General features: G+C 39.2%; 1 protein-coding gene and 2 long non-coding RNA genes across 3 annotated transcripts; 1 reads left to right on the top strand and 2 right to left on the bottom strand.

The window, feature by feature from the left end:
* Positions 1-1953: 1953 nt before the first annotated feature.
* LOC132892551 (uncharacterized) lies at positions 1954-2930 on the bottom strand. Its single transcript, XR_009655458.1, has 6 exons — positions 2901-2930; positions 2746-2805; positions 2609-2638; positions 2454-2498; positions 2239-2298; positions 1954-1992 (listed from the first exon to the last, which is right to left on the bottom strand). It is a non-coding gene; the product is annotated as an uncharacterized LOC132892551 (long non-coding RNA).
* A 184-nt stretch (positions 2931-3114) lies between these two features.
* On the bottom strand, positions 3115-3586 carry LOC132892550 (uncharacterized). The gene is made up of 3 exons (XR_009655457.1): positions 3455-3586; positions 3262-3367; positions 3115-3156 (listed from the first exon to the last, which is right to left on the bottom strand). It is a non-coding gene; the product is annotated as an uncharacterized LOC132892550 (long non-coding RNA).
* A 9004-nt stretch (positions 3587-12590) lies between these two features.
* On the top strand, positions 12591-19325 carry LOC132892549 (pepsin A-like). The gene is made up of 9 exons (XM_060930833.1): positions 12591-12643; positions 12947-13088; positions 13243-13360; positions 13484-13602; positions 16127-16323; positions 16537-16650; positions 18647-18791; positions 18899-18997; positions 19191-19325. Exons 1-9 carry the CDS (start codon positions 12591-12593, stop codon positions 19323-19325), a joined length of 1122 nt encoding a protein of 373 aa, XP_060786816.1.
* Positions 19326-22611: the final 3286 nt, after the last annotated feature.

The raw sequence follows: 22611 nt of genomic DNA, 5'->3' as shown, positions 1-22611 counted from the left end.
CCAATTTCAACACTACGGGGTGCAACTATGTTATTTTGTACATTAAGTCCTTCAAACGAACATGTAACTCAAACAAAAAAACATTAGGTGACATACTGTACATGGCTCATAATAAAACATCAATAGCCTACTGCGCGCATTATTTGAAGGGCATACGACAAGCCTTGCGCTCCGCGAACTCGTCCACGATGCTCTGTATGTCACTGATTCAGTGAGCTTTTAAGCGGTAGTCTCACGACCCGGATAGTAAACAATAAACATGGAGGACATGGAGTCGTTAGTGTTGCTGGTCTTGGTGCTGTGGCTTGTTGTCACCGACAACGCCAACAGATACTGGCAAGAGCGTATAGATGAGGCGAGGCGCATAAGGCTTCAGAAATTCTCGTAATTATTATTCTTCCGGGTTTGCGGTGTTTACAGATCCCAGCGCGCTCGCGGGGCGTGTGTGGGCATGTGAGGACACTCCTCCTCACCAATCAGTGCACAGGGGAGTGTCTGCTCACGCCCCCAACCTCACTCGGCACGGCTTGGCTCGTTTCAGCCCCACTCCAAAACGGTGCAAGTTTTAGGGGCTAAGCAGGGCTGAAACGAGCCGAGTCGTGCTGGTTTTTGGTAGTCGAAACGCGAGCCGTGTCGGGCTGAAGTGAGCTGAAGCGAGCTGAAGTGAGCTGAAAAAGGGTAGTGGAAAAGGGCCATAAATGCCACCCTTCCTCACGTCTCCTCATCCCTCCCTCTCTCTCTGGCGCATACTTAAGCCACTTCTTGATTGCGTCACTAAAAGTAGCATGTGTGCTCCCTGGCAGCTGCTTTTGTAGAGCATCTGAAAGAAAAAGAACAAAACATTGAGACTTTGCATGGTGATAATTGTTAAAGTTTGAGTTGTTAAGACTATGCACGTCACACTCTAGTGGTAGGTGGCAAGTAATGGTACTAGTACAGAAAATATATGTAAAAATCAGAAACCATAGATGTGAATCTTGTGACAATTTAAACGGGATTAAAAAAAAAAAAAAAAAAAAAACACCACATTTTAATTTCCCCATTGACACAAAGCGGAAATAGAAATGCCACTACCGGACCGTTCGTCACTCAGTCAGCCTCCCTGGACTTGCCTGCACACCTGCTTTTTCTGAGTAAGGCGCCTGGTGAGTTTCTTAATCCTTTTTAATCCTTTGCATCTTTCACAATATGTTTGTCGTTGTCGTTATAATCGTAATGTTACAGTTAGTGAAGGAGTTGTCAAAGAATGTTTAGAAGTAGTGTGCAAGTACTTGCGACAGCTTACTATTTTACCCTCTTTTACAGCTTTGTGCACATGCATAACCTACCAAACAGGACATCATGGATCTTGGTGTCCTTAAACGCAGTTTTTTCCCCCTTTCCAGCCCAGTTAAATTGGCTGGCCAAGCTGTTGACCAGGAGGCTACGCAGCATCCGCCTCACTGTGACCCCTACGTCGGTTCCTCCACAAAGGGCTAAGGTAGACACCTGATAGAATAAAATGTAGCATGAAGACAATAATGAGAAAGTATTCAGTGTTTATCATTGTTTCATTGATTCACAATGATATTATTTGTGTTTCTTTTTGCAGGTGTTGCAGATGACTGGAAAGGAAAGGTAAGACTCAATAAGTACCATTAGCTGCTGTTGTTTGGCATCTTCCTTCACCAGGGCCTCTGCTGCCAAAAACTCCTCCATGGTGGAGAGTGGGAGCTTGATTAGGGGCAATGTCTGGGGTGTGTCTTGTCTCCCCATCTCTCTCCTTAGGGCCCTGACCTCTTGCGCCAGCCTTCCTACTTCCCCCTTCAGCTCCGTTTTCCTCCCTCAGCTGGCCAAGGAGAGCGATGACTGTGCTGATGCCCATGTCTGTTAAGTAACACCAAACATTAGGACTTTTATTTCATATTGCTGGTCATTTTTGAACAGTGATTACAGTTGATGACTCACCACGCAGCAACTGATTGTTCCCCTGTTGCGATGGCAGAGGTGTGGCTGAAATATCAGAGAGTACAATTTAGTTCACTACAAGGTGCGCCTTAATTTAAATTTCTGTTGTAAATTTACAATTTTCATGTTGATTGATTGATTTCCTCTTTGACTTAATGGAAGCGGTGACGTGGCTGGGATGAATCTGAAAAATTGTATAGTCAGTTGATCAAAACGCATCTACATAGATATTTGTTTGTTGTTTTGTTTTTTTAGTCGTTTATGGCATAAATCAAGGCAATGCATAGTTACCATGGGTTAGTGGCTGGCTGTGAAGGAAAGGGCCTGGCGGGGTTTCTGAAGACGGTGAATCTGAAAAATAGTAAGCAGTCAGTTTTCCTCCCTCAGCTGGCCAAGGAGAGCAATGACAGTGCTGATGCCCATGTCTGTTACGTAACACCAAACATTAGGACTTTTATTTCACATTGCTGGTCATTTATGACCAGTGATTACAGTTGTGGACTCACCACGCAGCAACTGATTGTTCCCCTGTTGCGATGGCAGAGGTGTGGCTGAAATATCAGAGAGTACAATTTAGTTCACTTCAAGGTGCGCCTTAATTTAATTTCTGTTCTAAATTCACAATTTTCATGTTGATTGATTGATTTCCTCTTTGACTTACCATGGAAGCGGTGACGTGGCTGGGGTGAATCTGAAAAATTGTATAGTCAGTTGATCAAAACGCATCTACATAGATATTTGTTTGTTGTTTTGTTTTTTTAGTCGTTTATGGCATAAATCAAGGCAATGCATAGTTACCATGGGTTAGTGGCTGGCTGTGAAGGAAAGGGCCTGGCGGGGTTTCTGACGACGGTGAATCTGAAAAACAGTAAGCAGTCAGTTGATCAAAACATATCTTCACTTACTCATTGGTATTTTAATTTCTGGCATAAATAAAGGAAATGCATAGTTACCATGAGTTAATGGCTGGCTGTGAAGAAACAGGTCTGGCTGGGTGTCTGAAGACGGAAATGAAAGCATTATTATTTCAGACAACTTCTAGGTCTTTAGTAGAACAACAACAAGTGGTAAAGATAGTCACCTTCATTAAGGGAGGGGAATTGCCACTCGCTGTCCAGCTGAGTGGCGTCAATAGATGGTGGCCTCCTCCCCCTACAGCTTGGTTCTGCCTCCTCCTCGCTGTCCTCCTCCAAATACCTTTTGTTTGGTCTTTAAAATAAACCCAGGACCTTACTGACACAGCTCAAAACACAAACGAAACCGTAATTGAACTTATAACTGCAAGTTGTGATTTAAAAAAGAAAACACTTTTACCGTCTTTTCCTTGGCCCCATCTCACCATCATCCGATTGCAGGTCTGCTGTAAGGCAGCCTTCCTCAAGCGATCGGGTCAGGTAACGTCTTGCTTTGGCAAAGGTGCCTGAAAGGGAAGGCAGTCTTAATGAAACTGGCTTAATGCAGTATTGAAGTATTGTCACTGGTTTAATGAAGTAGCTATGCAGCTCACCACAGGTTGCCAGCACCCTTATTTTTTGATGGAATCGCCATCCTTGTCCCGGGGGGGTGCAGTTCATGGCGGCCTTCACAGCTTTGTTTCCGCCAAAGGTTGGCCAGTAGCATCCCACTTCTCCGTCAACATCTACCACCCAGCTGGACGGCACAACTGCTGCACTCCGGTCTTGGAAATCCACAACTTTCCAAATCTATGCCATCTATAATAAAAAAAATAAAAAAAGTACTCCATGGAAAGGATAGTTAGTGCCTGCCATCCAGCTGGAGTACTCAAACTGTCCAGATTCCTTCTAATGCATAAGTAAAGATGTGTTTCTTTGTGTGTGTGTGTGTGTGTGTGTGTGTGTGTTTTTTGTGTGGGTTTTTTTTTTCCTTCCCATATAGGTTTACGAATGGTGACGAAGAGGGATTGCCACAAAGGTCTCTCCATCTGGGAACAACACACATTTGCCCTGGACAACCTCAAGCCGGTCAACGTTAAGGCAGCTGTCTATGCCAAATACTCTGTAGCAGCCAATGCTTGTGGAGGGGCAAGGATAGTGGAAATATGACTCCCTCCTCTTGAATTTCATGTAAACCACAAAGACAGAGTCACCATGTTTAATTATGTTTTTCACCATTACGATTTCATTTTTAATCACTAGGCAATCATCGCCCTGCTTTGAAGAAAAACAGAAATCATTGAAATGCACTTTTTTAAATTGCTGGCCAGAACTTAAGTGTTGGGGTAATGGGCCCTCCTGGTGTGGGTGTAACAACTGTGGTTGTGTAGGTGGTGGTGGAAATAAACAAACTGGCTCCTCTGAAAGGCGTTTGACAACCTGTTGTAAAGGTTGAGATGGCTTGCGTAGCATTTTTTTTAGTTTACCCAAATAATTCTCGTAAGGAAAGGATGAGATGTCTAGGGAACCCTACTGGCGGTACTCATGTGTCAGATGTATTGTTTGATGTACGCTAAACACAATCTCGTCTTTACCATACACCTCTCCAAAATGCTTTACAAAAGCCATTAACAATTTTTCGGAAAAACCATACTTTCAGAAATGTTTGGTGTGAGTAGCAAAAACATGGCCACAGAAAACAACATGAAGTTTTCATAGAGATCTTGTGGAAGAATGTCCCTCAGAACTAATGGCCCACTGTAAATCATAAATTGGCGCAGCTCTGCCGCTTTCCACCTATCAATTTCGGCGAGTTCACGGGGTTTCCGTGCAAATTCAGCTGGAGTATAGGGACGAAGCTGTATTAACTTTTCGGAGATGGCTTTAATGGCTCTTGTAGGCTGCTTTGTAGAGTTTTTCCCCCTCATCCAAAAATGTATCAACTTTTTCATAACGCCAAGGCAACATAAATGCATATAATCTATTGGGAAGGCAGACACCATTTTCACCAGACCCGTCAGAGGACTTCTGTTGATGTGGTGGTCCTCATCTACCATATTTTCAAACTCCTCGTCTGACCTTAGCCTAACATCAGTCTCAGGATACGTCATTTTTTTCTGCCAAATACCAGTCTGATGGCATTTATCGCATCCGGAGTACCCATTATGGCATTTAATTTGTTTTACAAATGCTCAAGCAGGAGCATCACAAATGAAGGATGAAATGGCCACCCTCAGCTTTCTACCTCCAAATGTTACCCCATTGCAAAGCAGATCAGAGAGGTCTTTAACAAACTGCGTCAGATAATCAAACACATTGGAGGGTTTTCCAGGGCCACAAAAGATGCCAACTAAAAACGGTGTTCTGGTGTAATCGCAATCAATCAGTGCCAAAATAGGCCAAAACTGAGGCCTGGTGCTTTTGAAAATAGGGAAACCATCGATGTTAAATTGAACTCTTACTGTTTGAATAACATCTGGTAAATTGATGGTGCTTAATTTGGACAAAATTCCCTTTGCCAAGCTAAAATGGAAGTATTCCCCATTACCTACGGTCTGTAATGGTACTGCAGGCTTAGTGCCCAATAAGGACCTAGCATCCTTGGGCAGTTCAGGGTGGCTTGTTCTCAAAATGGTCAACAGAGCAGTAATGGCAATCAAAGGCACAGAGAATGATGCAGCCCAGTGTTTTAATTTTTGGTGAAGCCCTGACTCTTCAAAAGACTCACCATCAATATGACTGTCACTGTCACCCTCTGAAGACATGCTACTGCTGTCAGACTCTGCATCACTGCACCCTCCCAACTCAACCGAATCCCCACCATCCTCATCTAAACCCATTGATGATGCAGGCCTGGGTGATGCAATTGAAGGAGAGACTTGAGCAGCAGGATTACCCAGAGCTGACTCAAAATCGGACAGAATCTGCCTTTCTGACATTTCAGTAGCTGTCACAACACGTCTTCTTTTTGACCAATAAGAAGCCATGTTCTCTCCCCTAAAGAAATAAATGTCTGCAGTACCTTTTGAGGGAATAACGGGGTAGTGGTCTTCAGGTTCCATTGAGGTAAACATGGGGGGAACAAAGATAACATTTACGTCATTACATTTGAAATAACCTTACACACACACACACACACACACAGTTCAAACAATTGTTTTATAGAAAGTTCTGTTTTAATACCAACAATGTTTTAACAATGTCTGGAGTCATGTTCTAATGGCTGCGACCCATACTGCCCTACAAAGCCAAAAGACCTTAATATCACTTAAGGTCAACATGAGTTATTGCCATTTTTGGAACAGAGGACATCAGTTGTATCATGTGATGAATTATTTCGAGTCATTGCTGTTTTTTTCTGGTAACAATAAGACGTCGTTTTTACCGTAACTTCCAAAAGCAAAGGGAAAACCAAGGCAGAAGCCTGTAATGAGTCTGATGAGTTAAGGTCTTTAGCTCAGCCCCCTCAAGCCGGGTATATACTCGATTGAAATGCTTTGTTTTCACTCCATCAAGACCACTACTTTGACTAGTTTTCGACTAAACAATGCATCTGCATGTTTATTGTATTAGTTGAGGGAATATAAGCAATTTCGTTCGTGGTACCTCAAACAAAGTGGTCACTACAGAAGCGTTGGTAGCCTGGATAATCTTTAAAGTTCATGGCCGCGAGGCGCGACCCATGGCTACACAAAAGAACAGGTCAGCTCAAAACGATATGCGACCTAGGCCTACAATACTCGATTTAAACGCTAAGTTTTCACTCCAACAAGACAAGTACTTCGACTCGTTTTTCGATTGAATAATGCATCTGCATTGTTGTTGTTTCAAATGGATACTAGTTGAGGGAAATTTCTCCAACGCGTGATATGACTTTAGTTCATCATTAAACTGCTTGAAATTGTATTCGAAATTCCCTTTATTAATAGTGACTGAATAATGGTACGTACCAGATGTCCAGGGATGAATGAAAACGTAGCGTGGTCCAGTGTTTTTCTCAATGTTGTTTCAATGGTCCAAGCGTAACAGCAGGCCGATCCACAAGAGAGTCGCGATCCAACCGAGTGGTGCGGGAGTTTCACGTGCACCCAGGTATATAACGAAAATGACGTCATCCAGTAAACAGCAGTGGTAATCGCACTGCATTATGGGACAGCGTTGCTCATCCTACCAATGTTGAAAACTGGCCGGCAAAAGTGACGATGGTTCAACATTGTATATTCGACCTTCTCTGACGGTCGACAGATCAACCTTTACCCACGGTGATTCAACAGTGATAAATCGACCTTCTCCGACGGCGGAGAAATCGACGTTTCAGCGTTGATTTTCTGACTTACGACGGAAACCGACCATTCTGACCAAGAATCGGCGCCGTTTCAACGTCCCTCTGTGTGAGCAGGAGGCGCCCAGATAGCAAAAGGGCGTTCATCGGCATGTTCTTCGACCATACGCCGTCGAATCATCATGGATCACCGGCGTTGATTCAACACCGCTTTGCTCATACGAGTTTGCGTTGAAACGACGTTGAAAAGTGGATGGTGGCCGACAGAGAATAGACCCCCTTTCACCCTTTATTCAACTACGGATTTCGGTCGATTTATAGTTTAATTTTCGGCGATGATTCATCCAACTTTACTTCCTGTTTTATGTACAACAGGAAGGCTACAAATTAAGCAAAACAGGCTAAATTAAACTAGCTAACAATAAAGCACCGGGGCTCTTGCCTAGGATGAACACACACATGCATACTTCAACCATGAAAGTGAAACTTAATTTATATCAATGTGCGTAGGCTACGTCCTGTTTTATGTACAACAGGATATAAAAATGCATGCAACAATGCACCTCTCCTAATGTTTGTCAAGCTATCTAATGAGGCATAACTTTTAACATTTATAAGGAACAGAACACACTTGAACAAGTTCTTAGAAACATTTTATGATTTATTTATAATTTATAATTGTGGCCTATTCCTCCTGCGGCGCAGACACCTGTACATGGAAACAGAAAAACATAACCAAAATTAATTTGATGCAGCATTGATAAAGAAAGTCAGCAGTAGGCTATGGGTTTCTAAATGCCACCCTACCTCATTATTTGGACATGGGGAAAAACTATATTTAAAATCCAAAAAGGGATGGAGGGAGGAAAATTAAAACAAAAGAAAGAAATGAAATATAGAGTAGAGAATATTTGATAAAATTAAGGATGTTTTTATTCAGTAAACATTTAAAAAAAAATGTTCTACAACACTTTAGCCTAGTGACTTACCAGTAACAAAATAGACTTGAAGTATTCAGATCCGCTCTGCATAAAGCAGCTAAATCCTCTCTCTGTCTCCTGGCAGAAAGCTCCTTGGTTTGCTTGTGTCTCAATCACAGCTGGTATTCTGTAGAAAGACTTCTTTTCACCTTTCCCATCAGCTTTGTTAGAACCCTAACACAGCACAAAAGTTTACCATTGTAGGTTTTTGATGAACCAAGTGCCTCGTGGGTTCACATACCGCACGCTGCCGTTATTTCCCCCTAATCACGAGTTTGTTGGTCTTCCAATGTGGCGCAGGGTTTGTTTACTTCCCGGTTTCGGGTGACGTCAGTGAAAGGGGTCTAATGGGGGCATTACCGCCACCCACTGGATTGGGGTGTAAAGCAGTCTGAACAAAACGTGTAAACATAAACATAGGAGAAATGAACCCGTTTTTCTAACTCGTCCTCACTTAGTCTACTTTTCTTTTTTGATTAGTCTGGATTTGATATTGTAAATTTAAATGTGAATCAATGTATATTCATCGGACATGAACAAATGAATAAATCTTGAGTAACCCGATCCCCCCTGGCTACGGGCCAGAATTAGTTGCTCATCCTACCAATGTTGAAAACTGGCCGGCAAAAGTGACGATGGTTCAACATCGTATATTCGACCTTCTCTGACGGTCGACAGATCAACCTTTACCCACGGTGATTCAACAGTGATAAATCGACCTTCTCCGACGGCGGAGAAATCGACGTTTCACGGCGCCGTTTCAGCGTTGATTTTCTGACTTACGACGGAAACTGACCATTCTGACCAAGAATCGGCGCCGTTTCAACGTCCCTCTGCTATCAGTTCATGTTGGAGAAGCGCAGCATCCTGGAAGGACCTCTTTAGTATAGCATTCAAATAAGGCGGGGCAGTTCCTGCTTTTAATGTCTTTAATTATTCAAACTCGTGTACAAAACTTGTTTGCATCATGCATTACATCAGGTTTAATGCATAAAATTTGAAAATGATGCAATAGACTACACATACAACAAACACTTAATGGCCAAATAACATTACTGTACAACAATTATTGAACATTCATTCGATTTGAAATGCCTTTAAATCTCAATTGAAAAACTCTTCTAAAAAGTGATAAGCAGATATAATGCATGAAAAGTAGACTTGGTACACACACACACACACACACACACACACACACACACACTCGTAATAAAAAACTTGCCTCAACTGACTTTACAATAGTAACTACTACTATTTAACATCACTGTCAACAAATCCTGACAACCTTACTTTACCCTGACACACTATTTGTGTTTGAAACAACCAAATGTGTTTTTTTTTTCTTTGCTCCTTATAAGAAACAAATTGTTGATCGCAAGCGCTTTAGGGTCTGTTTGCAGAGCCGCAGAGCCAGGCACAGTAAGCACCGCATGCGACGTCAAACTTGGAACGGTGAATGAGGAGCGGTAAAACTGGTGTTGGCTCTGCAGCTCTGCAGACAGATACTGTATTATTGAGCGCTTTCGGCACGCTACGCAAACTGGCTATTATATTCACGCAACTGCTGATTGGTCGGGTGAGAAAAACTGTTTTGAGTCCATTGCGTGGCTGTTTTTTGTCTAACGTTATGGCAATATGTTACACATTTTATAGTAGCTGTATAATTTTCATATGTCATTTTAATCTGACAAAAGTGCGGGGGATGAAATTGTGTTTCAACAAAAGTGGGGGTGATAAAACGTACGCATCCCCCGCGGGTGATACGCCCCTGAGCGTGTCAGTGACCCAAGTGACTTCAATGACTCTCCTTAGGGTTGCTTTTGGTCCACTGAAAGACAAATACCTGAAACTCCCCACTAGTCAGACAGAACTGAAGAAGCCTTTCAGATGAGAGGTGAAACATCTTCAAGAATTTCAAGCAAGTCCAGGTGACTTCTTTAGCACCTACGGTTTACGATGACCTGGATGAATGAGAACCTTCACAGACTCTTCTTCTTCTTCTTCTTCTTCTTCTTCTTCTTCTTCTTCTTCAATAAAGTGTATATGCTCATTTTATTCATTACATGGTTCGGAAAGTTTTGCAAAAAAAGTCACATGTATTAAAGTTCTGCTACATTGATTATTTTCTCCTCTTAAATTAGTTTAGAAAATACATAGGTAGAATGAAAATAACACTACATTATGTAGTAATTACACATTAATAGGTTATAATGGACATTGTACTATTACAGTCTTAAAAGTTAAAGTTCAGTGGAATAATATTCTTCCTTATCAGAATGATTATAAACAATCCACTGTATGTGGAAAATAAAGTCACAGGCATCCAAATATGGCACTATGTTTACATGGAAACTACTGATAACACAAAACATATAACTCATACAACAAGTTATCATTGTTTAAAATAGATTACATTTTGAATCTCATATCTTGATTTCCGCACACATAAACATAGCACTTCTTTTAACTAGTTTGATTTGTCACATACTCTTTAGTGTTAATCATCGTTAATTTCCTACTTCTTACTATTTCAAAACTTAACTTTTTTTATTATAAAAAAACAATACCTTTCTAGCAAACCATCAGTTAATAGGTTTCAACCAACAAATACATGGAGACAGTGAGATGAAGCCCCAATATTTGATCAATGAAAACATACTAATTTATATATCATTAATTTTACAGAGAAATTTCTTATGGTTATGTATGTATGTACAGGTATGTATGTATGTATGTATGTATGTACCTTGTTATGGTAGCAATTATTTATTTTGTACAGCTTCTAATTATAACTCACAATATACTCATATACACAGCTTCTTCTAAATATATCCATAAAATATAGCCATAATTCTAACTGTACTCAAAATATACTATCAAACTAGAAGCACTCGGAGAGCGCAGACCTCCGCCAAGCAGCTCATCTCGCAATGATAAAGAATCCTTTAAAAAAATCCTTGATCCAGAAGGTGATCTGGATCACCGCCAAAATTTAATGAATTGTTACTTGTGCCCAGTCACACCTCTGGAAAAAATTTCAGAGTAATCCGTTCATAACTTTTTGCGTAATGTTGCTAACAGACAAACAAACCAACGCTATCACTGTAAAAAATGTCCGTAGAATTAACAGTGAATTTATGTAAAATCATGACATAAAAAAACTCATCTCATCTCATTATCTCTAGCCGCTTTATCCTTCTACAGGGTCGCAGGCAAGCTGGAGCCTATCCCAGCTGACTACGGGCGAAAGGCGGGGTACACCCTGGACAAGTCGCCAGGTCATCACAGGGCTGACACATAGACACAGACAACCATTCACACTCACATTCACACCTACGGTCAATTTAGAGCCACCAGTTAACCTAACCTGCATGTCTTTGGACTGTGGGGGAAACCGGAGCACCCGGAGGAAACCCACGCGGACACGGGGAGAACATGCAAACTCCACACAGAAAGGCCCTCGCCGGCCCCGGGGCTCGAACCCAGGACCTTCTTGCTGTGAGGCGACAGTGCTAACCACTACACCACCGTGCCGCCCTCATAAAAAAACTGTAAATACAAAAACAATGAAGCAGCATGTAATTTACATCAATATACTGTAAAACTCCTAACCAAATACCACTGTTAATTTAACAGTAAGAATATGTTGAATTGATCATATTTTTTGTAGAATTTACAAATTGTTGTAGTTTAAACACAGACAGACTGTAATACTAAAACAGAATGTGATAGTTAAAATTACATCATTGCCCTGTTAAAAAAATTTAAAAAATGTCAGTAGAGGCTCTCCGGCACATTTCGTAAAACTCTAAATCAAATAAAATGTCTGTCTAGTAGATCATTGCTTGTAACCATCATTTTGGAGCCACAAAAACCAATAATCAAGAACACTCGCAATTCATTCCTAGATGCTTTTTTATTGTACAATGAATATCCGTAATATTAACAGTTATGTATTGATTATTGTACGTTGAATACCTGTAAAGTTTACATTTAGTTATCATTAATTGTACATGGAATCCCAGTGAAATGTACAAGTTATTCTGTAATGTTGTTTACATTTCACTGTATTTTTAACAGGATTATTCTGGCAACCACAGCTGCCAGTATTTTTCCGTAAAAACAACGGATTTTTTTTTTTTACAGTGTACCGAAAACATAACCTCCTTGGCAGAGGTAACAAAATGGCAGGTTATTATTGACATTTGATATAATTCATTACTTTTATCAAATGCATATCACAAGGGGAACCAGTAACCTTGACAAAAAAAAAAAGTTTGATGTGACAAGAATAAAGCTCCAAAAACATTCAGAAAAAGAAAACACATGAGAACAATCCCAGTGTTATTCAACAAAATATTCCTCATCTAATCATTCCTTTATCAGTCTGAAATGGAAAAGTAAAGTAAAGAGACTGTAGTCTAACTGTATATAAAGCATCTGGTCTCTGTGTGTGTGACTGAATACAGGAGAGCCTCTGTGAAGAAAATGAAACAGATTCTGATCCTGTGTGTGTTGGTGGCACTCTCACAGTGCATCAGGTAAGACTTTAAGTATTTTCAGAAGTATTATACATTAGGGTAAGAACAGAATTTGGTGAGTTTTTTTTTTTTAATTTCCGAACACTTAAATATACTATTTGCAAGTTAATTAGAGTTGAACATTTTAACTGTGCATTGATAGACTGATGCAACACTTATTTTGTGTTCCATACTTTTTTCTTTTTTTTAAACTATTCTTATGGGCTCTGTGCTTTCCATTTGTAAATCTATACTGGGTTCTGTGTGTCATTTTCAAAGAAAGCTATAAAAACAATATGAATATCATAATAATTTATGGTACAGGGTACCGCTGATCAAGGGCAAAACTGCACGGCAGAGGCTGCAGGAGCAAGGTCTATGGGAGGAATACAGAAAGAAACATCCTTATGCCCCCTGGGTCAAGTTTGATCAGACTGGCCAAGAGTCCATGACCAATTATGCTGATGTATGTTAACCAGTTTTTTTTTAAAATTAGGATTTTTATTTAGTGTATTTTGTTTTTGTTTTTTACCCATAAATATTTAATATATTCATCAAGTGGACATTAATGTGACATACACTGTAACTGATGTTCTGGCATATATTCTTGTCCTTTTTAGCTTTCTTACTATGGTGTGATTACCATCGGAACTCCTCCTCAGTCCTTCACAGTGGTTATGGACACAGGCTCATCTAATCTGTGGGTGCCGTCTGTGTACTGTTCCAGCCAAGCCTGCGGTGAGTATTATAAGTCTTGAAGCTACTGAATATCTAAAGAAACCTGTCTTTTCATGGGGTCAGATGAAATTAACATCCAATCACATGTAAAGCGGGACTATATTACTTTTATTTCTTCTTTAGAGAACCATAAGCAGTTCAATCCACAGCAATCCAGCACATTCCGGAGCACCTATCAGTCTCTCTCTATTGCGTATGGCACAGGCAGCATGACCGGATTCATTGGAAATGACACTGTGACGGTAGTTATACTTTCACTGACACACATACTAATTATTGAACCTCTTTCCAGGCAACAGAGGAAATGCATATTTTTATTTTTAAATAATTAAAAAAAATCTTATTAGAACTTAATGTATTAGACTCATAGTCTTTCAATTGAAACTTAAGATCACTATTACAACATAAAACATTGCATTTTTGGTTCAGTGGCATCTCTTAATTAATGGTCTATTTAGATGTTTAGACATGTTTTTTTACAACCCCAAATCAGAAGAAATTGGGACAGTATGTGGAAATTGAAATTAAAACTGAAAACAGGGATTTGTAAATAATCGTTGACCTGTACTACACTCAAAACAATACAACAGCATATGATTTGATGTTACATCATGAATTTTATTGTTTTTTCAAAATAAACATACAATTTTGATTGTTACAACACATTTCACAAAAAGTTGGGATGGTAAAGCATTTATGATTTTATAACATTTCTATTCCTGTTCACAACACTTAAAAGATGTTTAGGGACTGAAGACACCAAGTGATGAAGCATTTCAGGTGTTATTTTGTCCCATTCTTCCTTTAAAAAGGTCTTAAGGTGTGCAACAGTATGAGGTCATCATTGTCATATTTTTTTGTTTGTTTGTTTAAAAGTTTGTGATTCATTTTCTGTTGGGGACAGAGGGGACAGACACGCTGTTCTTCCACAGTCATGCCTTTGTAATGTGTGTAGAATGTGGTTTTGCATTGTCTTCTTGAACAATGCATGGGTGTCCCTGGAAAAGATGTCGTCTTGAAGGCAGCATACAGTATGTTGCTCCAAAATCTCAGTGTACTTTTCTGCATGAATGCTGCCATCACAGAAGTGTAAGTTACCTTTGCCAAGGGCACTAACACACCCCCATACCATGACAGACTATGGCTTTTGGACTTGTTACTGGTAGCAGTCTGGATGGTTCTTTTTGTCTTTAGTCTGGATCACATGGTGCTCATTTCTTACAAAAAAGACCTGGAATGCTGACTCGTGTGACCACAGTACACATTTCCACTGTGTGATGGTCCATCCAAGATGCCTCTGAGCCCAGATAAGTCAACAGTGCTTCTGGACACAGTAAAGATGAGGCTTCCTTTTTGCACAGGAAACATTTAACTAGCATTTGTGGATGTAACTCCATATTTTAGTGCTTGACTAATGTTTTCCAAAGTAATCCTGAGCACATGTGGTTATATCAGCTATAGATAAATAACAGTTCTTGATGCAGTGCTGTCTGAGGGATTGGAGATCACGGGTGTTCAACTTACTGTAGTCTTGCACCCTGTCCTTTTCGCATTAAAATTCCTTGAGATTCCTTGAATCGTTAATGATATTATGCCCCATAGAGGGTGAAATATCCAAATCCCTTCCTATCTTTCTTTGTGGAACAGAGTCTTTGAATATTTCAATAATTTTCTCATGCATTTGTTGACAAATTGAATTCTTCACCCATCTTTGCTCTCCAAAGTCTAGGTCTTTCCTGGATACTAATTTTGTATCAAATCATGATGGCAGTCACCTGCTGACATCAGTTATTTCAAATCGCATCATTATTTAATTGCTTTACCTTATTACTCGTCCTCAGTTGCCCATGTCCAAACTTTATTTGGAATGTGTTGCAGGCCTGAAACACAGGAATGGATGTATATTAACAAATGAAGTAGACCAGACAACACATGAAATATCTTGGATTCATACTGTCTCTAATGAAAATTTTATAAATCACAGCTTTGCTTTTTGATTTGCATTTTCCATACTATTCAAACTTTTTCTGATTTGGCCTTGGAAATAAATAATACAGTTATCACCATATAAATGTATTGTCTAGTACAATTTACAAACTCATATTTGTCTTGTGGGTGGCACAGCATTGCTATTTGAGTTTCTCATGCTCGTGTAATGAGCTCTTTCTGAAATTCTGCCTGACATGCTTCATTACCTTTACAAATCTACAGATAACAGGATTAAATAACAAAATGTAATTTAAAATCACAAGACCATAAAAGGTTCTGTATGATAACACTAAAACTATACAGGACTTTTGGAAGTGCAGGGTTTTTATCTGAATATTTTTATATCCTCCTGAGAACCAACCCATAGACTTGTGTCCTCTGTAGTTGACATTTGTTTTACGTGCACACTCTCTTACTCTTTCAAGCTTTTCACTTGAATCCTGGTGTGTTGTAAAGAGTACATCCTGGGCTTTCCAATGATATATCATGTGACTAGGAGGGTTGCTGGGAAATTCCTAGTAAGGAAATCACAATAAGAGAAATTGAGAGACACATTTTTTTCTTGGTTCGCAGGAGGTTACTTTAAGATATTATTTTAAAAAAGTGTGCTTTCATGTAAAGATGTAAATGTTTATTATTCTTTACCTACCATACTACTCAATCCTTTCAGAACATTAAGCTCAATTAAATTGAAAGATTTATTAATTACTTAAAGTCAAACCTAAATAACATAATGGTATGTTACTGGTGAGTGACTCCTAAGCGTTTCTGCTGTAGGTTGGTGGAATTTCAGTGCAAAATCAGGTCTTCGGACTGAGTGAAACTGAGGCACCCTACATGGCTAGCATGACGGCAGATGGTATCCTGGGTCTGGCCTACAAATCCATTGCCTCTGATGATGTCACTCCTGTCTTTGACAACATGATGAGTCAGGGCTTGGTCTCCCAGGACCTCTTCTCAGTCTACCTGAGCAAGTATGGTCATCCTTAAAACAGCTCTTTTTCTAGTTTATTATATAATCACAGCAGAACCTGTCATTTCTATCTGCTTACCACTTGACTTTTAAATTCTTAAGCTGTCAATGCTTTAAAACTTCTACAGCCAAATTTATATAAAATGTTAATGTTGTCTCAAAGCTTGGCTAGGTTTGTTTTGAGAAAGTGAATGGGTTTATTTCAATATTTTAGTGAGCAAGAGGGTAGCATGTTGTTCCTGGGAGAGATTGACAGCTCCTACTACAATGGCAGCATCTACTGGATCCCAATTTCCTCTGAGACCTACTACCAGATCAACATGGACAGGTAGGCAGGCTCTGAACCAGGTGCAATCAGTGGTGCTTGAAAGTTTGTGAACTCTTTAGAATTTTCTATATTTCTGCATAAATAGGACCTAAAACATCATCAGATTTTCATGCAAGTCCTAAAAGTAGATAAAGAGAACCCAGTTAAACAAATGAGACAAAAATATTATACTTGGTCATTTATTTATTGAGGAAAATGATCCAATATTACATATCTGTGAGTGGCAAAAGTATGTGAACCTCTAGGATTAGCAGTTAATTTAAAGGTGAAATTAGATTCAGATGTTTTCAATCAATGGGATGACAATCAGGTGTGAGTGGGCACCCTGTTTTATTTAAAGAACAGGGATCTATCAATGTCTGAGCTTCACAACACATGTTTGTGGAAGTGTATCATGGCATGAACAAAGGAGACTGCTGAGGACCTCAGAAAAAGTGTTGTTGATGCTCATCAGGCTGGAAAAGGTTACAAAACCATCTCTAAAGAGTTTGGACTCCACCAATCCACAGCCAGACAGATTGTGTACAAATGGAGGAAATTCAAGACCATTGTTACCCTCCCCAGGAGTGGTCAACCAACAAAGATCACTCCAAGAGCAAGGCATGTAATAGTCGGCAAGGTCACAAAGGACCCCAAGGTAACTTCTAAGCAACTGAAGGCCTCTCTTATATTGGCTAATGTTAATGTTCATGAGTCCACCATCAGGATAATACTGAACAACAATGGTGTGCATGGCAGGACTGCAAGGAGAAAGCCACTACTCTCCAAAAAGAACATTGCTGCTTGTCTGCAGTTTGCTAAAGATCACGTGGACAAGCTAGAAGGCTATTGGAAAAATGTTTTGTGGACGGATGAGACCAAAATAGAAATTTTTGGTTTAAGTGAGAAGCATTATGTTTGGAGAAAGGAAAACACTGCATTCCAGCATAAGAACCTTATCCCATCTGTGAAACATGGTGGTAGTAGTATCATGGTTTGGGCCTGTTTTGCTGCAATTGGGCCAGGACGGCTTGCCATCATTGATGGAACAATGAATTCTGAGTTATACCAGCGAATTGTAAAGGAAAATGTCAGGACATCTGTCCATGAACTGAATCTCAAGAGAAGGTGGGTCATGCAGCAAGACAATGACCCTAATCACACAAGTCGTTCTACCAAAGAATGGTTAAAGAAGAATAAAGTTAATGTTTTGGAATGGACAAGTCAAAGTCCTGACCTTAATCCAGTCGAAATGTTGTGGAAGGACCTGAAGCGAGTAGTTCATGTGAGGAAACCCACCAACATCCCAGAGTTGAAGCTGTTCTGTATGGAGGAATGGGCTAAAATTCCTCCAAGCCGGTGTGCAGGACTGATAAACAGTTACCGGAAATGTTTAGTTGCAGTTATTGCTGCACAAGGGGGTCACACCAGATACTGAAAGCAAAGGTTCACATACTTTTGCCACTCACAGATATGTAATATTGGATCATTTTCCTCAATTAATAAATGACCAAGAATAATATTTTTGTCTCATTTGTTTAACTGGGTTCTCTTTATCTACTTTTAGGACTTGTGTGAAAATCTGATGATGTTTTAGGTCATATTTATGCAGAAATATAGAAACACAATGTTTATAATGTTCAAATGTATGTAGATGCAGCATTATTACCATGGTATATTTTGTCTAAGCGAGAGCAATTAAACCATTAGTTGTTCCAAGAAACTTGTAAAGCAAACCATTATTAAAGCAGGAATGTTATTTTGGAAATTTTTCAACCCAAACATCTTAGAACATTTTGAAAACTTACACTGTCATGCTCTGTTATAGCTTGCATTGGGTGTAACATTTAAACACTACAGATTCAAAGCCACATAATGTCAACACCACATAAAAATCAAATACGCTTTGAGCTCACTGTCCCAGTCATTCCAGATGCAAAAATAAATAATTTTTAAAATAATGCTCATCACAATTACACTGATATCACTTAAAATTACTTCTTTTTAATGTTTGCAGTGTTTCTATCAATGGGCAGGCTGTTGCTTGCACTGGAGGATGTCAGACTATTATTGACACTGGCACTTCCTTTATTGTTGGCCCAACATCAGACGTCACTTACCTTAATTCCAGGCTGGGCGCCACATTAGACCAAGATGGATATGTGAGTTAATGTTTTAAAAACTTTATTAAAGTCTAACCAAATTTATAAGTCTGCTGGGTTAAAAAAAAAGCTTTTTAATTAAAAACTTTGTCACACTTTCCTTGCAGTATAAGTTGAATTGTGACACCATCCAGAGCCTGCCTTCAATTTCCTTCACCCTTAATGGCTACCCCTTCTCCATCCCTCCTTCATCCTATGTCAGTCAGGTAAATTTAGACAAATTTCTATTTCATATCATCAGCATATTTAAGGCCACCCTTTCATATTTCACAGTTGGACATTTTTAAAACTCAAAATAGTATATTTTAGTGAAACATAGCATATTTTCATATAAAATACAAGTGACAAAGAATGCAATTTAAATATGTTATATTTATTATTTCATTTTACCCCCTCCAGGACTATTATGGCTGCACAACACGTTTTGGTCGTAGTGCGGGCTCTCTATGGATTTTGGGTGATGTTTTCATCCGAAACTATTATACCATCTTTAACAGGCAGACCAACAGTATTGGCTTGGCTCAGGTTGCTTAAAAGAATGGAAAATGTAATTTTTCAAGCTCTGTATCATTTATTGATCAACCTGAAATGAAAAACAATCAAGCATATATTGTAGAAAAGAAATTGGTTCTAGGGCTTCTTTGTATTTAACATTTAATTTATCATAAATATAATCAAAGTATCATGTATTTAATCACATGTATACAAAACTTAAATAAAACAAGGCATGAAAACATTTACGTTTCTTTTTAATTCATCATAACAGAAAACACACAAATTCTGAGTTGACACCATTAAAGATTGTCATTAAAGCAATACAAACATTTAAAGCAATATAATTACAACATTATAGCAAGAAATATGAATAGACATTTGTTTTCCAGCATGAAAATCGATACCTGTATAAATGTATTTAGTTAATTTTCCTCTTATGACCATGAAACTCATCTTTTTAATCTTTTATTTACTTAAATCAAAATATTTATATGTCTGTTTTTAACTGATTATAGCATGGAACACTCTTAAATTCTCTGAGTTGACACCATTAAAGATTGTTATCAAAGTAATTCAAATATTAAAGCAATACAAATGTGACATTAAAGTGCTAAATATCAATAGACTTTTTTTTCCAACATGAAACTACATACCTAAGTTTAGTGAATTTTCCTCTAATGACCATGAAACTTATCTTTTAAAATCACGTTACTTATAATATGGTCAGATAATTTTGCCCATACTGAAACAAGATAAAATAAAAGTTTTGTACATACAGTAAGTAAGGTGATCAGATGTCCTCTTTTTCAGGATTAACATATGATTCTGGTGTGGATTTCGTTAATGTTAATAAAAATAATTTTATAATTACCATGGAAACAAACTTAAGCTGCAACAATCCCATGAATTTCTATTTTCTCCATGCAGCTTGTGGACAACATCACTCATTGTGCATAATGTACAGCAGACATTGTTAAAAAAAACCCAACCAACCAACCAACCAACCAAACAAACAAACAAACAAACAAACAAACAAACAAACAAACAAACAAACAAACAAACAAACAAACAAACAAACAACCCCATGGGACTTAAGCGAAGTTTGCCCTGCAATTGGACACAATTAACCACTTGCAATACCCTCCTATGTTAAACAGTCCTTTTATAACAACCATGCACTCTGGTAATTTCTAGCTATAAACTCTAAAAGTATGCAGGCTGTGTGAAAGAGATTTGTTCTCCAGGTGGACGTGGACATTTTCCAGTTCTACATCACATCAGGCAACAAAATCAAACAACTTAAAGTATCATGTTTGCTATGAAATGAAATCCCATAACAACAGAGATTTTCTATTTCACCAAGTCATCCCACGTGAAACAATGACACATGCACTGAAAAGGAAAATGTGGTTTTGTTTAGCAGGTTACCTTTAAGATATTGGGGAGCAGAAATTTATTGCAAACCTTGCTATGAGGGGTTTGTTAAAGTGATGTTTGTGCTGTAGTTTGACACAGTTGACAGCTAAGAGGATGGAACTGACCATGCTAAACACAAAAGAATGAAGGTAGGCAAGATTTCCAGACAAGATTTAAATAATAAATAGCCTTCACAGTGGAGGCAGCCACATAGAAGCTGACTGTATGCAATAAATTTAATAAAAACTAAGATTAAAAGATGACATGAGTCAGCCTGAAGTCATGAGTCAGGCTATTATTGACACTGGCATTTCCTTTATTGTTGGCCCAACATCAGACGTCACTTACCTTAATTCCTGGGTGGGCACCACATTAGGATGATCCCATCCATGAGTCAGCCATTGTAATTAACATAGCTTTAAATATTTGTGGCTTTTAACCTGAGGTCTCTTGAGCAGTCTGTGATAGAAGGTCCCAGTAGCTTGCAGGGTTAGACAACTATTGCTGTTAAATTGTTCCTAAGGTTATTATAAAACAGTTCATAAAAAAAAAATCCTGATTTTGAAATGTGATGTAATTGATGGGAGCATGCTAATTCATCCCCATAAATTCAACAAACATATATTCTTCCAAACCCATTTAAATAGATGAATTCTTATCTCTCAATCAATAATTTCTAGTAATGATATATTTGGCAGGCGGCACGGTAGTGTTAGGATTGCGCTGCGTGCTGTTCAGATGCGTTACCAGGAGTACTCCGAGGACAAAAAGAGAGCAAACCACATGACTTAAATCAATCTGGTTTATTCTCAGTCGTGCCCCAACGCGCAGCTGCGTCGGGGCTTTATATACACTCTTCGTAGGGAGTATCAGTAGTGGAAAGTTACGGAATGTGCTTTGCACACTCAGTATCAAGGTCACACAAGAGTTATGCACAGTTCAACAGGATGTTTCACACAAAAACATAGACAAAATCAGGATATGAAACGGGAACAGAACATGTGGAAATGCAAAATGTACAGAGCAGCACGTACTGTATTGTAGCTGGCCTAAAGTAAACCCTAAACTGCTACACTAAACGACAGTCACCCTTGGGCCGCGCATTTACAAGAGTAGGTTTAGGAGTATTCAGGATTATATTCTTACAATCCCCTCTTTAATACTCTGACACAAGCCCAGAGTATTATTCACACCCCAGTCTTGGCCGACACAGGGACATAACCTGTGTGCGAGATCATCATATTATATATACGATCCATGCAACAACGGAAAAGAAACGGGCCACAGGCTGAGCCATGTCATATTAACCTCAGAGTAGTTAGACGGGGCTATTCGGACCGGAAAGGGAGCGCTGCTGTCATGGGGTAACAAAGAACACACATAACAGGGTTTACTCATATTCATTGATGTTTTTACAGTGAAGTTTACATATTTCCAAAACTCGTTATCCCTTGGGTCCCGGTGTATTGCTTGTGCGGGTAACCCTGCCCCAAGCATTGAGATCAGCACGATGATGAAGAAAGTCATACTGGTCACTGACTTTGTTCTCTAATGCTCACAGGGTGCAGACGGCGAAAAATGTCACAGGCTCCCGTGCATTTCAGACTCTTCAGCCCAGAACTTTGCAAGACTCACCAACCATCCCCTCTTTGTAGATCAGCCGAAACTGGATTGCTCCAGATGCTGGAAGGGGATCCCTGAAAAGGCCGTCAGCTATTGTCACAGCAACTTTCTGAAACACAAAAGTCTGTTAAGCATCAACAATATAGATTTCTATTACATTGGAGCCTTCTTTATTCTGCTGGCATGGATCCACTGTGGAAAAAGGTCCGTTAGCACAGCCGTGCGAGTTACAGCGAGTACATCGGTGGGCCCACTGTAGGGTGACTCCTCCATGGGAGCGTTTAGT

The sequence above is a fragment of the Neoarius graeffei genome, chromosome 10, assembly GCF_027579695.1.
Source record: "Neoarius graeffei isolate fNeoGra1 chromosome 10, fNeoGra1.pri, whole genome shotgun sequence".
NCBI lineage: Eukaryota > Metazoa > Chordata > Actinopteri > Siluriformes > Ariidae > Neoarius > Neoarius graeffei.
This window is presented reverse-complemented; position numbering and strand designations above follow the sequence as displayed.